General features: G+C 40.2%; 1 protein-coding gene across 11 annotated transcripts in view; it reads left to right on the top strand.

Annotated features, from left to right (window-relative positions):
• The window catches only part of DACH1 (dachshund family transcription factor 1), a 561,137-nt gene that overhangs the window by 383,718 nt on the left and 161,074 nt on the right, over window positions 1-16,345 (top strand). For 6 of the 11 annotated variants that reach the window (XM_077297257.1, XM_077297259.1, XM_077297260.1 and 3 more), the window contains 2 exons: window positions 1,659-1,831; window positions 8,179-8,344. In XM_077297257.1, the coding sequence (XP_077153372.1) occupies window positions 1,659-1,831; window positions 8,179-8,344 (339 nt within the window). The remainder of the gene's footprint in view (window positions 1-1,658; window positions 1,832-8,178; window positions 8,345-16,345) is intronic. The other 5 variants (XM_077297261.1, XM_077297264.1, XM_077297263.1 and 2 more) reach the window with 1 other exon arrangement.

Here is a 16,345-nt window from a genome sequence, read left to right on the forward strand (position 1 = left end):
ACTAATTATGGGTCCAATTTTTAAAGGAAACTTGTCAGCAGGATTGTTCACAGTAACCTACAGACAGTGTCAGGTTGGCGCCGTTATACTGATTACAATGGTACCTCGGTTGATGAAATCCGTCTTGTGGTTGTTGTTTAATCTTTATTTGTAGTTTTCAGTTAATGATATGCCCGTGTTCTGGGACAGCCTGTGGGGGGGTCTTAATGTGGTGCTCTGCTTACATATTCATCTGTATGGCTTATGACAGTTCACTGGTCCCTCAGTGACCTGCCCCCTATTTTACATACTGAATATAATAAATTTTGAAAAAAAAAATCACATTCAGCAGGAAGGCGCCTGTACTGGAGCATGATTGCACCTGTAATGTCCATTTTAATATTTTATTTGGTGAAAAAAATTATCTCTCAAAATGGCGTCGGCCGCGCTTTAGCAGTAGCATCTATTGGCGATCCGTTAGACGCTATTGTGCAGGCGCCGCCAGCACCATCTTGGTGGAAACAGTTTTTCTTTCTGTAGCAAAATGGCGCCGACGGCACCTCCGCAGTAGCATCTATTGGATCGCCAATAAATGCTACTGCGGAGGCGCGGCCGGTGCCATTTTGAGAGAGAATTTTTTTCTGAATAAATTTATATCAGCAAATAAAGTTATTAAATTTACATTATAGATGCGATCTTGCTACAGTGCATGTGCCGCCGCCAGCACCTGCCTGCTGAATGTTAATTTTTTTTAGACATATTATATTCACTATGTAAAATAGGGGACAGGTCACTGAGAAATTAGTGATCTGTCAGAAGTCTTACAGATGAGTATGTAAGCAGAGCACCACATATAGCCTCCTCACAGGCCGCCCCGGAGCACAAGAATCTCATTAACAGAAAATAAGGGTTAAACAACCACATGACAGATTTCATCAAATCACCAAAGGGGAGTATCTCTTCTTTACGTACTGTATCCCACATTTTACAGGGGCGCTGCAGGAATTAATCACTTGCTATTATACTTCTCGACAGTTGATCCCTGGGGATGTATCTTCTGGGAAACCATAACACTAACTTAGTTTCTGAGACCTATCTAATAAAAAGCGATTGTATAAATTGAAAAAAGTCCTGTATTATGAATAAAGAATCAGTCCCGACAAAAGTCCAGTGATATTCTATGTCAATAGCAGTGGCGTAAATTTTCTCACCCACTCTTTGAATACACTTATGACATAGTTTCTTCTTTGTGGACTGGTACTGATCCTCTCTTTTTTATTCATACCTATTTACCTAGCTCCATCCTATTCCACAATCCTTAACAGACAGTATCATCATTGACCCTTTTGGGCTACAATCTAAATTCACTATCAGTATGTCTTTGGTTTGTGGAAGGAAAATGGAGTACTGGGAAACGTGGAGAGAATATACGATGGATGTCTGTTTTTATTTGATTTTTGACATTCTCACAACTGAAAGTTTCTATCATGAGAATTTTTAGCTCTTGAGAATTTTATTAGGGCTCAGTTGGCTGGTAAAGCAATTTTTGCATGTGTTGCTTTTTCAGCAATTCGGTAAAGGAGCAACGTTGAAGTTTATACATTTGATTTTAGTAAAACTATTCCTGAATATTAGTTGTTCCACATACTTTAAAGACTTTCTTTGATCTGCATTTATAGGTCTGGAACTTCCATTTATGATGATGCCCCATCCACTAATTCCTGTAAGCCTACCTCCAGCTTCTGTTACAATGGCGATGAGCCAGATGAATCACCTCAGTACCATTGCGAATATGGCTGCAGCTGCACAAGTACAAAGTCCACCATCCAGGGTTGAAACATCTGTAATAAAGGTAATTCTGTAATATTTTTTCTTTAGTTTTTATTTTGTTTTGCTTTTAACCTGAAGTTATCACTTCTTTCAACAAAAATATTTAATGTTTATTTCTTTGTTTGTGTGCACCCTAATTATTTGCTTTATTTACAGTTGCCACAAATCCTTATTGTTTCGCAACATAACTTTTGCAATACATTGATTTGCAATATACATTAAGTATGCTGATGACTATAGAACACATGTCCAAGACTTGATAGTGATAGTATCCCACAAATCATGAGTAACCATATTGCTCTTATTTCTACATTTGAACTAATTTCTGAAATGAAAAATGTAAATATATACAGTACAGACCAAAAGTTTGGACACACCTTCTCATTTATAGATCTTTCTGTATTTTCATGACAATGAAAATTGTACATTCACACTGAAGGCATCAAAACTATAAATTAACACATGTGGAATTATATACTTAACAAAAAAGTGTGAAACAACTGAAAATATGTCTTATATTCTAGGTTCTTCCGAGTAGCCACATTTTGCTTTGATGACTGCTTTGCACACTTCTCTTGATGAGCTTCAAGAGGTAGTCACCGGGAATGGTTTTCAATTTGCAGGTGTGCCCTGTCAGGTTTAATAAGTGGGATTTTTTGCCTTATAAATGGGATTGGGACCATCAGTTGTGTTGTGCAGAAGTCTGGTGGATACACAGCTGATAGTCCTACTGAATAGACTGTTAGAATTTGTATTATGGCAAGAAAAAAGCAGCTAAGTAACGAAAAACGAGTGGCCATCATTACTTTAAGAAATGAAGGTCAGTCAGTCTGAAAAATTGGGAAAAATTTGAAAGTGTCCCCAAGTGCAGTGGCAAAAACCATCAAGTGCTACAAAGAAACTGGCTCACATGAGGACCGCCCCAGGAAAGGAAGGCCAAGAGTCACCTCTGCTTCTGAGGATAACTTTATCCGAGTCACCAGCCTCAGAAATCGCAGGTTAATAGCAGCTCAGATTAGAGACCAGGTCAATGCCACACAGAGTTCTAGCAGCAGACACATCTCTACAACAACTGTTAAGAGGAGACTTTGTGCAGCAGGCCTTCATGGCAAAATAGCTGCTAGGAAACCACTGCTAAGGACAGGCAACAAGCAGAAGAGACTTTTTTGGGCTAAAGAACACAAGGAATGAACATTAGACCAGTGGAAGTCTGTGCTTGGGTCTGATGAGTCCAAATTTGAGATCTTTGGTTCCAACCACCGTGTCTTTGTGCGATGCAGAAAAGGTGAACGGATGGACTCTACATGCCTGGTTCCCACCTTGAAGCATGGAGGAGGTGGTGTGATGGTGCTTTGCTGGTGACACTGTCGAGGATTTATTCAAAATTGAAGGCATACTGAACCAGCATGGCTACCACAGCATCTTGAAGTGGCATGCTATTCCATCTGGTGTGCATTTAGTTGGACCATCATTTATTTTTCAACAGGACAATGACCCCAAACACACCTCCAGGCTGTGTAAGGGCTATTTGACCAAGAAGGAGAGTGATGGGGTGCTACGCCAGATGACCTGTCCTCCACAGTCACCAGACCTGAACCCAATCGAGATGGTTTGGGGTGAGCTGGACTGCAGAGTGAAGGCAAAAGGGCCAACAAGTGTTAAGCATCTCTGGGAGCTCCTTCAAGATTGTTGGAAGACCATTCCCGGTGACTACCTCTTGAAGCTCATCAAGAGAATGCCAAGAGTGTGCAGTGTGCAAAGCAGTCATCAAAGCAAAAAGGTGGCTACTTTGAAGAACCTAGAATATAAGACATAATTTCAGTTGTTTCACACTTTTTTGTTAAGTATATAATTCCACATGTGTTATTTCATAGTTTTGATGCCTTCAGTGTGAATGTACAATTTTCATAGTCATGAAAATACAGAAAAATCTTTAAATGAGGTGTGTCCAAACTTTTGGTCTGTACTGTATGCATAAGCAGTACTGTGTAAAAGTTGAAGACAGCTGAGGAAAAAGTGTTATAAAGTAGGAATGCTAATTGTTTAGTTTTTTTAACAATTAAAAAATCTAATGAACAAAAAGGAAAAAATACTGTACATCAAATATTTTTTGTGACCATTCTATCCTTTCAAAACAACGTCAAAGCATAAGTTCTTCTAGGGACACTGTCACCTAGCTCTTTAAGTAACTCGGCATAGAGGTTGTGCCAAACATCTTGGAGAATTAACCACATATGTTCTGTGGATGTAGACTTGCACAAACTCTTCTGTCTGATCATGTAATCCAAGACATACAGACAATGTCATTAAGAACTATCTTTAGTGTAAAGTAGAACAAGGACGCCTGGAACTGATTATGTGGCCCCACAGAGCCTAGATGTGAACATCATCAAGTCTGTCTGGGACTACATTAATGGGCAGAAGGATTTGAAAATCCTCCATCCACTTAAGATCTGTGGATGGTTCTCCATGATAATTGGAAAAATGCATTCAAAAGCTCTGTGCTTGTGTACCTAGAAGAATTCGTGATCTGATGCTGTTTTGAAGGGAAATTATGTTCACACTAAATATTGATTTAATTTAGATTTTTATTCTTTTTCTACACCTGCCTAAAACGTTTGCACATTACTGTATATGTATAAAAAGTTATGACTCTTGGAAGAAGAGAAGGAAATATGTATACATATTTCCTTTGTGGACTTATTTCCATTTTGTACATTAGATTTTTTCTTCTCTTCCAAGATTCTTAATTTTTTTATATGAGGGCCTATTTTTTGCAGGATTAGTTGTATTTTTGAATGACTCATTTTACTATACAATGTGCTGGAAAAAAGTGCGGTGAAATAGCAGAAGAACAAAAAACAAAGCAAAAATGTGCTGTTTTGCCATTTTTGTTTTTGCGTTGCTCATTGCGTGGTTTAAATGACTCCACAGCATGACTCTTCAGGTCAGCATGATTTGATTATGTTGATACCAAGCAGGAATTTATACTGACCTTATAGTTTGTTTTTTTTTATTTTAGCTGTGAAATAAATTCAGAACATTGTAGAAACAAAAATATTTTTTGTTGTTCTATGCATGTCAAAGTGATGTTTCTTTACACCATTTTGGGATATATTTTGATTGTTTTATATTTCATTTTTTGGGGGAGGTGTAAAACTGAAAAACCGCAACACTGGTGTTTTATACTTTTTTTCTTTTTGCTGTATGGCATTTACCATACAGGTTGAATTCTATATTTTTCAGACTATAAGACACACCAGACCATAAGATGCACCTAGGTTTTAGAGGAGGATATTAGGAAAAAAAATGTGAATAAAAATTGCACATGACAGCGCGGCAAACACCCGGTGTTTGGGCAGCCGAACCTGAACAGTAAGACGGACTTCCTGGTGAAGTCCATGTTTAGTGTCCGTGCCCGCACAGTAGGTGTTTGGTACTTACACTGAACTTTACGGTTTGGTTCGCCCATCTCCAGTCAGGAGTGGCGTGGGCGGCTTACTCCAAGTATCTGCAGTGGACATGCGTTGCATGAATATTATTATAACAGGGTATATCTTTGCTTTGTCTTATGCAGAAAAAGCAAATAAATATAAACAAAGTACAAAATATGTTTTATAATTTCTTTTATATAATTTACATTACGCATACTATTCATTTTTGATAAAGGCCACCTTCAAGTATGACATGCTATGCATAAGATATGCATTCTATACATTGTAGTATGCTCAATAATACCTTTGAACTAGACTTATCCTTTAGAACATTTTGTATAATTCCTTTTTCTACATTGTTAAGACACAGCTTCCAGAGACTTCTGAATAGACAAGAATGCATTGTGTGCGCATATAAAGATTTGAATAAGATTGCTACATGAAAAGCTGAATAAATAAAAAGGTTACTTTTATTGTCAGAATGGAAAATATTATTCAGATTATAGCGATTATAAATAGCTTTAAAATGATACTAAGAAAGTAGTACCTTAGGTCAACCTGTCTGAAATTACATTTTGAGAACTATACATGGTTTTATGGGTTGTATTATGTAGCTGCCTTGGCCTCATGCTGAGAGATTTTTTTTGAATCTGCCCTTTCTGAAATGAGATGAGCATTAGATGTCCCTTTGTAATAGAATGTTTAGATATATGAGATGGGTGAATAGCAGAGGAGCTGTAACAGGCTGGGATAGCCAAGCTTGACAGCCATGAATCACTCTGTGTATGATTGCCATGACCTGCACATGCTGAAGACATGGAGGGGGATATTTTCATGCATTTTACAATGTTTTATTTTGTTGCAATTGAAAGGATTACGCCAAATATAACTCCATATATTTTATGACCTTATTAGCCATAAAAATCGAAAAATCTACAAAACAGCACTATAAAACACTGCAGTCTATTTCAGCAGCAAATCCACAGATATTTCAGGGGTTCCTAATAAATTTTGAATTTATTTAAACGCAGAAATAAAAAACATAATTTGCATACTTAGTTGAAGAAAATTCTGTGTTGCATCTATCGCCCTGATTCCTTACTGCATTTGCAATTCTTATTTGTCTACTATTTTGCTTTTTAATTTGTGCCTAATTCTTTTCTTAATTTATGGCCTTAAAAAAGAATAGTATATACAGTGGGGCATATAAGTATTTGATATACTGCAGATTTTGCAAGTTTTCCTACCTACAAAGAATGGAGAAGTCTGTAATTGTAGGCACACTTCAACTGTGAGAGACAGAATCTAAAAAAAAATCTAGAAAATCACATTGTATGATTTTTACATAATTAATTTGCATTTTAATGTATTTGATATAATAGAAAAACATTAATTAATATTTGGTACAGAAACCTTTGTTTGCAATTACATAGGTCAGATGTTTCCTGAAGTTCTTGACCAAGCTCGCACACACTGCAGCAGGGATTTTGGCCTACTCCTCTATACAGATCTTCAAGTTTCCAGGACAGTCACTGGGCAACATTGAGTTTCAGCTCCCTTACAAGATTTTCTATTGGGTTCAGGTCTGGAACTGGCTAGGCCACACTGGGACCTTTAAGTGCTGTTGTTGGTGATGTTTTCCCCACCATGCTTCATGGTTGGGATGGTGTTCTTTGGGTTCTTCTTCCTCCAAACATGGCGAGTGGAGTTGATACCAAAAAGTAAAATTTTGGTGTCATTTGACAACATGACCTTTTCCCATGCCTCCTCTGGATTATCCAGGTGGTCAATCCTGAACTTCAAACATGCCTGGACATGTGCTGGTATGAGAAGGGGGACCTTGCGTACCCTTCAGGATTTTAATCTATGACAGCGTAGTGTGTTACTTAGGGTAATGTTTGAGACTGTGATCCCAGCTCTCTTCAGTTCATTGACCAGGTGCTCCCATGTAGTTCTGGGCTGATACTTGACCTTTCTCCAAATCAACGTTACCCGACGAGGCACGATCTTGCAGGGAGCCCCAGACCAAAGAAGATTGACAGTCATCTTGTGTTGCTTTTCATTTTTTTTTTTCATTTTCTAATAATTGTGCCAACAGTTGTTTTCTCACCAAGCTGCTTCTCTATTGTCTTGTAGCCTATCGCATCCTTGTGCAGGTCTACAATTTTGTCCCTGGTGTCCTTAGACAGCTCTTTGGTCTTGGCCATGGTGGAAAGGTTTGAGTATGATTGATTGAGTGGACAAGTGTCTTTTATACAAGTAATGAGTTCAAACAGGTGCAATTAATGCTGGGAATGAGTGCAGAGTAGGAGGGCTTCTTAAAGAAAAACTAACAGGTCTTTGAGAGCCAGAATTCTTTTTGGTTGGGAGGTGATTAATTACTTATTTCATGCAATAAAATGAACCTTTTTTTAAAAAAAATAATAATACAATGTGATTTTCTTGTTTTTATTTTTAGTTTCAGTCTCTCACAGTTGAAGTGTGCCTATTATAAAAATTACAGACCTCTCCATTCTCTATAGGTGGGAAAACTTGCAAAATCGTCAGTGTATAAAATGCTTATTTTCCCCACTGTATATGTTTGCTTATCATTATGTTTGCCATTGTGGATGGAATTTGGAGTAATGAAGTGTTTTCATTGATACATCAATTTCGTAAAAAAAAAATTGTTGCAAATGTAGTCAATATTGCCACAGAATGATTTTATGTAAATATGCATATATATTATTACAAATTTTGAGTTCCACAAGTTAAAAAAGTGACTTAAAAAACCCGCAAATGATGATGAGTTGGGTTCTACATTTTTTACTCCATTAGAATATAAAATACTCTCTAATTGTAGAAAGCAAAAAAGTTATTAATACATATACATCAGAATCTCATTTTCTAAATGCCATTTTAATTTAATCAAATAACTTGGTTTTCTAACATTTAGGAACGGGTTCCAGATAGTCCTTCACCTGCACCTTCTCTGGAAGATGGTCGAAGACCGGGCAGTCACCCTTCATCTCACAGAAGCAGCAGTGTTTCTAGTTCTCCTGCACGGACTGAAAGTTCATCGGATAGAATTCGTATGTCATGTACTTCTATACATTTCCAAAGTAAACAAGCAATCTTATTCATTTTACATTTGGCGCTGCAAAGGGAAGTTTATAAATCACTAACATACAACATGTAGAGTGGAATGTGTTAAGCTGTGTCCACATAGAGTATTTCAGTAGATTTTGGATTGGAAACCACCCCAAAAATCCCTCTCAAAACCCACTTAAGGCAATTTGCACACAGCATCTTTTTCAGGTGGATTTCATGGCGGAATCTGCATGAAATGTCAGAAAATGCTCAAAAAAATGACAATTTTCATTTGCTGTGTATATGTTTATGCTGGTGAATGTATTTTAACCACTTCAGGTTTCTAAAAATATTTAATGGATAAAAGTAGTTACATTATTTTTCTTCTAGTGTTTTCAGTTTAGTTGACGCTCTATATTTTGGTGAAAAAGGTAATGGGCAAGCTGAAAAGACCGCTACCAATTTTGAAATGCTAGTAATTTGTTCAATATTCAATAGAGTGAAAAAAAAAAAGCGGAAAATTGTAGTAAAAAAGACATCATGAAAACTATGGAAAACCACTGGTGGCCAAAACTGTTTGATAAATGTTCAAGAAATTACCAAAAAAAGTCACAAAAAAGCTTAAGGCTGCGTGTCCACGATCAGGATGGCCGGCGGTATCGCCGGAGCGGCGAAGCCGCTCGGCGCTAAGCCCCGCCCCCTTTCTGGGACGCGATGATGCCGGATGTGTACTGTACACATCCGGGATCATCGCACCCCTCGCCATAGGGCCCTGTGATATTACCTGCGGCGACGCAGCGTCGCCGCAGGTAGCACGGACATGCTACGATCTGAAAAGACGCGCAGCATGTCCGGAGTCGCAGGCCCACCGCGTGCGGGTTTCCACGCATAGTGGACACGGGATTTCAAAAAATCCCCTCCACTATGCTGGAACATCTGGACGTTGCGTGTTTGACGCTGCAGCGTCAAACAAGCAGCGTTTACTTACCATGGACACGCACCCTAAGGAAAAAAGCCAGAGTTTCCTGAAGTGTCTTCTGCTTTAAAAGCTCAGTTAGCCCCTGTCGCTTTTCTGGTTTTTGTTTTAGTTTTTTCTCCCCTTCTCCAAGAGTCATAACTTTTTTTTATTTTTCCTTCAATATGGCCGTATCAGGGCTTGTTTTTGTGGGACAAGTTGTACTTTTGAATGACACAATTGATATTATTATATGGTGTATTGAAGAGGAAAGAAAACAAATAAAAATGTGATGAAATTGCAAAAAATGTTCAATTCTACAATTTTTGCAGATACCAAACATGTATAGTTTATTTTATTTAAGTGGTGAAAAAAAATCAGAAATTTGGATGAAAAAAGTTTTATGCTCTTATCGCCATTTTCTGAGACCCATAACATTCTCATTTTTCATGATCTTAGGCTGAGTGAGGGATTTTCTTTTGCAGCTTGAGCTGTTGTTTTTATTAATACCATTTTGGGGTAGATACAATGTTTTTATTTGCCTGTTATTGCATTTTATTAATATGTTACAGCGACCTAAAAAAATGGAATTCTGGCACTCGTTTTTTTTTTGGTACACTGTTTACCGCTGTGGTTAATTTACTTTACATTTTTATAGATCAGACATTTCTAAATGCGGAAATACCACTTATGTCTATTTAAATTATTTTTTATTGATTTATTTTAATGGGGCAAATGAGGGGTGATATGAACTCTTATGATTTTTTTAATATTTCTTAAAACATTGTTTTCACTTTTTACTTTATTAAATAGTCCCCTTAGGAGACTTGAAGCATTCACAGGAGATTCACTATGACAGGCACAGGGGACTTCTGCAGACTCCTGGCTGTCATGACAAACCATTGGCACCCTGCGACCATGTGACAGGGGCTTGTGATGCGTTTTCGGCCAGCACGGTTTAAATGCCACTGTCAGTGATTGGCAGTGGAATTTAACTTGTTAACAGCCACAGGTGGATCTTGGATCCACCTGCAGCTGTTAGAGGCAAATGATGGCTGATTAAATCGTACATCAAGTGCAGGGAAAGATGTTGACTCAGCGCCAGAGCCAGCATCCAAGAGAGCGACACGACCGATGACGTATATTTGCGTCACCGATCATGAAGGGGTTAAAAGATGTTGTGTGCACATAACCTCAGAAATACTAGGAATACTCTTCCTTTTAATTTTCTATGAGAAATCTGTTTTGCTGTTTATATGAAGAGTTTGTTTCAGCATTTTTTCTTGAAGTTGGAAAAAAATTTTAAGCGAATTGTAATCCTAATGACATCCACTCACTAGGCAGTGTTCTATCCCACTGAAATGAAACACTTCAGAAAAACAACTTTTCCAAATGGCTCAGGAAAATAAAATCTTTTCCAAAAATTCCTGAAAAGAAGAGCATTTCCTTAAGCAGTTTTCCCTTGATAAATATGTAGCTTTTGAATGTCTCAAAAAAACCTCTGTGTGAACATAGACTTAAATTTTTCAGTGGCACTGGATTCAACAATTACCGTATATACTCGAGTATAAGCCGAGATTTTCAGCCCAAATTTTTGGGCTGAAAGTGCCCCCTCGGCTTATACTCGAGTCACGGTCGGCGGGTGAGGGGGAGAGGGCGCCCGAGGCATACTTACCTAGTCCCGGCGATCCTGACGCTCCCCCTGCCCGTCCCACGGTCTCCGGGTGCAGCAGCTCTTCCCCTGTTCAGCGGTCACGTGGGACCGCTCATTACAGAAATGAATAGGCTGCTCCACCTCCCATAGGGGCGAAGCCGCATAATTCATTTCTCTAATCAGCGGTTCCGGTGACCGCTGACAGAGGAAGAGCTACGGCACCGAAGACCAGCTGTCCGGGGGAAGGAGCGGGACGCCGGGAGCAGGTAAGTATTACATATTCACCTGTCCGCGTTCCACACGCCGGGCGTCGCGCCATCTTCCCGGCGTCTCTCCGCACTGACTGTTCAGGTCAGAGGGCGCGATGACGCATATAGTGTGCGCGCCGCCCTCTGCCTGATCAGTCAGTGCGGAGAGACGCCGGGACGGGACGCTGAGGAGCTGCAAGCAAGACAGGTGAGTATGTGTTTTATTATTTTTATTGCAGCAGCAGCAGCACAGCTATGGGGCAATAATGGACAGTGCAGAGCACTATATGGCACAGCTATGGGGCAATAATGGTGCAGAGCACTATATGGCACAGCTATGGGGCAATAATGGTGCAGAGCACTATATGGCACAGCTATGGGGCAATAATGGTGCAGAGCTCTGTATGGCACAGCTATGGGGCAATAATGGTGCAGAGCACTGTATGGCACAGCTATGGGGCAATAATGGTGCAGAGCACTGTATGGCACAGCTATGGGGCAATAATGGTGCAGAGCACTATATGGCACAGCTATGGGGCAATAATGGACGGTGCAGAGCACTATATGGCACAGCTATGGGGCAATAATGGTGCAGAGCTCTGTATGGCACAGCTATGGGGCAATAATGGTGCAGAGCACTATATGGCACAGCCATGGGGCAATAATGGTGCAGAGCACAATATGGCACAGCTATGGGGCAATAATGGTGCAGAGCACTATATGGCACAGCTATGGGGCAATAATGGTGCAGAGCACTATATGGCACAGCTATGGGGCAATAATGGACGGTGCAGAGCACTATATGGCACAGCTATGGGGCAATAATGGTGCAGAGCTCTGTATGGCACAGCTATGGGGCAATAATGGTGCAGAGCACTATATGGCACAGCTATTGGGCAATAATGGTGCAGAGCACTATATGGCACAGCTATGGGGCAATAATGGTGCAGAGCACTATATGGCACAGCTATGGGGCAATAATGGTGCAGAGCACTATATGTCACAGCTATGGGGCAATAAAGGACGGTGCAGAGCACTATATGGCACAGCTATGGGGCAATAATGGTGCAGAGCTCTGTATGGCACAGCTATGGGGCAATAATGGTGCAGAGCACTGTATGGCACAGCTATGGGGCAATAATGGTGCAGAGCACTATATGGCGCAGCTATGGGGCAATAATGGACGGTGCAGAGCACTATATGGCACAGCTATGGGGCAATAATGGTGCAGAGCTCTGTATGGCACAGCTATGGGGCAATAATGGTGCAGAGCACTATATGGCACAGCTATGGGGCAATAATGGTGCAGAGCACTATATGGCACAGCTATGGGGCAATAATGGTGCAGAGCACTATATGGCACAGCTATGGGGCAATAATGGTGCAGAGCACTATATGGCACAGCTATGGGGCAATAATGGTGCAGAGCTCTGTATGGCACAGCTATGGGGCAATAATGGTGCAGAGCACTGTATGGCACAGCTATGGGGCAATAATGGTGCAGAGCACTATATGGTGCAGCTATGGGGCAATAATGGTGCAGAGCACTGTATGGCACAGCTATGGGGCAATAATGGACGGTGCAGAGCACTATATGGCACAGCTATGGGGCAATAATGGTGCAGAGCACTGTATGGCACAGCTATGGGGCAATAATGGTGCAGAGCACTATATGGCACAGCTATGGGGCAATAATGGTGCAGAGCACTATATGGCACAGCTATGGGGCAATAATGGTGCAGAGCACTATATGGCACAGCTATGGGACAATAATGGTGCAGAGCACTATATGGCACAGCTATGGGGCAATAATGAATGGTGCAGAGCACTATATGGCACAGCTATGGGGCAATAATGGTGCAGAGCACTATATGGAACAGCTATGGGACAATAATGGTGCAGAGCACTATATGGCACAGCTATGGGGCAATTATGAACGGTGCAGAGCACTATATGGCACAGCTATGGGGCCATAATGAGCGGTATGGAGCATCTATTTTTATTTTTGAAATTCACCGGTAGCTGCTGCATTTTCCACCCTAGGCTTATACTCGAGTCAATAAGTTTTCCCACTTTTTTGTGGCAAAATTAGGGGGGTCGGCTTATACTCGGGTCAGCTTATACTCGAGTATATACGGTACTCTGACTATTGCTAATTACTATGACTTTTTTTCTCCTCCATCTGACTCCTAATTCTTAACCTCTTTCTGACCTCGGACGGGATAGTACGTCCGAGGTCAGATACCGCGCTTTGATGCAGGGCTCCGGCGGTGACCCCTCATCAAAGCTGGGACATGTCAGCTGTTTTGAACAGCTAACATGTGCCCACAATACTGGCGGGTGAAATCGTGATTCACCCGCCGCTATTAACTAGTTATATGCCGCTGTCAAACGCTGACAGAGGCATTTAACCGGCGCTTCTGGGCGGGTGGCCAGAAATGAGTACATCGCCGATCCCCGTCACATGATCGGGGTCAGCGATGCATCAGAATGGTAACTATAGAGGTCCTTGAGACCTCTATGGTTACTGATGCTGGCCTGCTGTGAGCACCCCCCTGTGGTCGGCGCTCATAGCACACCTGCATTTCTGCTGCTATGTAGCAGAGCCGATCGAGTGGTGCCAGCTTCTAGCCTCCCATGGAGGCTATTGAAGCATGGCAAAAGTAAAAAAAGTGAAAAAAATAAAAAAAATAAAAGTTTAAATAACCCCCCTTTTGCCCCATTCAAAATAAATCAATAAAAAAAATCAAACCTACACATATTTGGTATCACCGCGTTCAGAATCGCCCGATCTATCAAAAAAAAAGGATCGCTAAATGGCGTATCGAGAAAAAAATTTGAAATGCCAGAATTATGTTTTTTAGTCGCCGTGACATTGCATTAAAATGCAATAATGGGCGATCAAAAGAACGTATCTGCACCAAAATGCAATAATTAAAAATGCCAGCTCGGCACACAAAAAATAAGCCCTTACCCGACCCTAGATCATGAAAAATAGAAATGCTACGGATATCGGAAAATGGCACAATTTTTTTTGTTTTTTTTTGTTAGCAAAGTTTGGAATTTCTTTTCACCACTTAGATAAAAGAGTACCTAGACATGTTAGGTGTCTTATGAACTCATAATGACCTGGAGAATCATAATGGCTTGTCAGTTTTAGCATTTTGTGAACCTAGTAAAAAAGCCAAACAAAAAACAAGTGTGGGATTGCACTTTTTTTGCAATTTCACCACACTTGGAATTTTTTCCCGTTTTCTAGTACACGACATTCTAAAACCAATGATGTCGTTCAAAAGTACAACTTGTTTCGCAAAAAATAAGCCCTCACATGGCCATATTGATGGAAAAATAAAAAAGTTATGGCTCTGGGAAGTAGGGGAGCAAAAAACGAACACAGAAAAATGGAAAATCCCAAGGTCATGAGGGGGTTAACCCCTTTACCCCCAAGGGTGGTTTGCACATTAATGACCTGGCCAATTTTTACAATTCTGACCACTGTCCCTTTATGAGGTTATAACTCTGGAACGCTTCAACAGATCCCGGAGATTCTGACATTGTTTTCTCAAGATATATTGTACTTCATGATAGTAGTAAAATTTCTTTGATATTACCTGCGTTTATTTGTGAAAAAATGGAAATTTGGCGAAAATTTTCAAAATTTCGCAATTTTCCAAATTTGAATATTTATGCAATTAAATCACAGAGATATGTCACACAAAATACTTAATAAGTAACACTTCCCACATGTCTACTTTACATCAGCACAATTTTGGAACCAACATTTTTTTTGTCAGGGAGTTATAAGGGTTAAAAATTGACCAGCAATTTCTCATTTTTACAACACCATTTTTTTTAGGGACCACATCTCATTTGAAGTAATTTTGAGGGGTCTATATGATAGAAAATAACCAAGTGTGACACCATTCTAAAAACTGCACCCCTCAAGGTGGTCAAAACCACATGCAAGGGGTTTATCAACCCTTCAGGTGTTTCACAGGAATTTTTGGAATGTTTAAATAAAAATGAACATTTAACTTTTTTTCACAAAAAATTTACTTCAGCTCCAATTTGTTTTATTTTACCAAGGGTAACAGGAGAAAATGGACCAAAAAAGTTGTTGTACAATTTATCCTGAGTACGCCGATACCCCATATGTGGGGGTAAACCACTGTTTGGGCGCATGGCAGCGCTCAGAAGCAAAGGAGCACCATTTGACTTTTCAATACAAAATTGACTGGAATTGAGATGGGACGCCATATTGCGTTTGGAGAGCCACTGATGTGCCTAAACATTGAAACCCCCCCACAAGTGACACCATTTTGGAAAGTAAACCCCCTAAGGAACTTATCTAGATGTGTGGTGAGCACTTTGACCCATTAAGTGATTCACATAAGTTTATAATGCAGAGCCGTAAAAATAAAAAATCATATTTTTTCACAAAAATGATCTTTTCACCCCCAATATTTATATTCCCAAGGGTAAGAGAAGAAATTGGACCCCAAAAGTTGTTCAATTTGTCCTGAGAACGCTGATACCCCATATGTGGGGGTAAACCACTGTTTGGGCGCATGGTAGAGCTCGGAATTGAAGGAGTGCCGTTTGACTTTTCAATGCAAAATTGACAGGAATTGAGATGGGACGCCGTGTTGCGTTTGGAGAGCCACTGATGTGCCTAAACATTGAAACCCCCCACAAGTGACACCATTTTGGAAAGTAGACCCCCTAAGGAACTCATCTAGATGTGTTGTGAGCTTTGAACCCCCAAGTGTTTCACTACAGTTTATAACGCAGAGCCGTGAAAATAAAAATTCTTTTTTTTCCACAAAAATTATTTTTTAGCCCCTAGTTTTGTATTTTTTCAAGGGTAACAGTTGAAATGAGACCCCAAAAGATGTTGTCCAATTTGTCCTGAGTACGCTGATACCCCATATGTGGGGGGGAACCACTGTTTGGGCGCATGGCAGAGCTCGGAAGGGAAGGAGCGTCATTTGGAATGCAGACTTAGATGGATTGGTCTGCAGGCATCACATTGCATTTCCAGAGCCCCTAATGTACCTAAACAGTAGAAACCCCCCACAAGTGACCCCATATTGGAAACTAGACCCCCCAAGGAACTTATCTAGATGTGTTTTGAGAACTTTGAACCCCCAAGTGTTTCACTACAGTTTATAACGCA

This window comes from Ranitomeya variabilis, chromosome 3 (genome assembly GCF_051348905.1).
Source record: "Ranitomeya variabilis isolate aRanVar5 chromosome 3, aRanVar5.hap1, whole genome shotgun sequence".
In the NCBI taxonomy this organism is placed as follows: Eukaryota; Metazoa; Chordata; class Amphibia; order Anura; family Dendrobatidae; genus Ranitomeya; species Ranitomeya variabilis.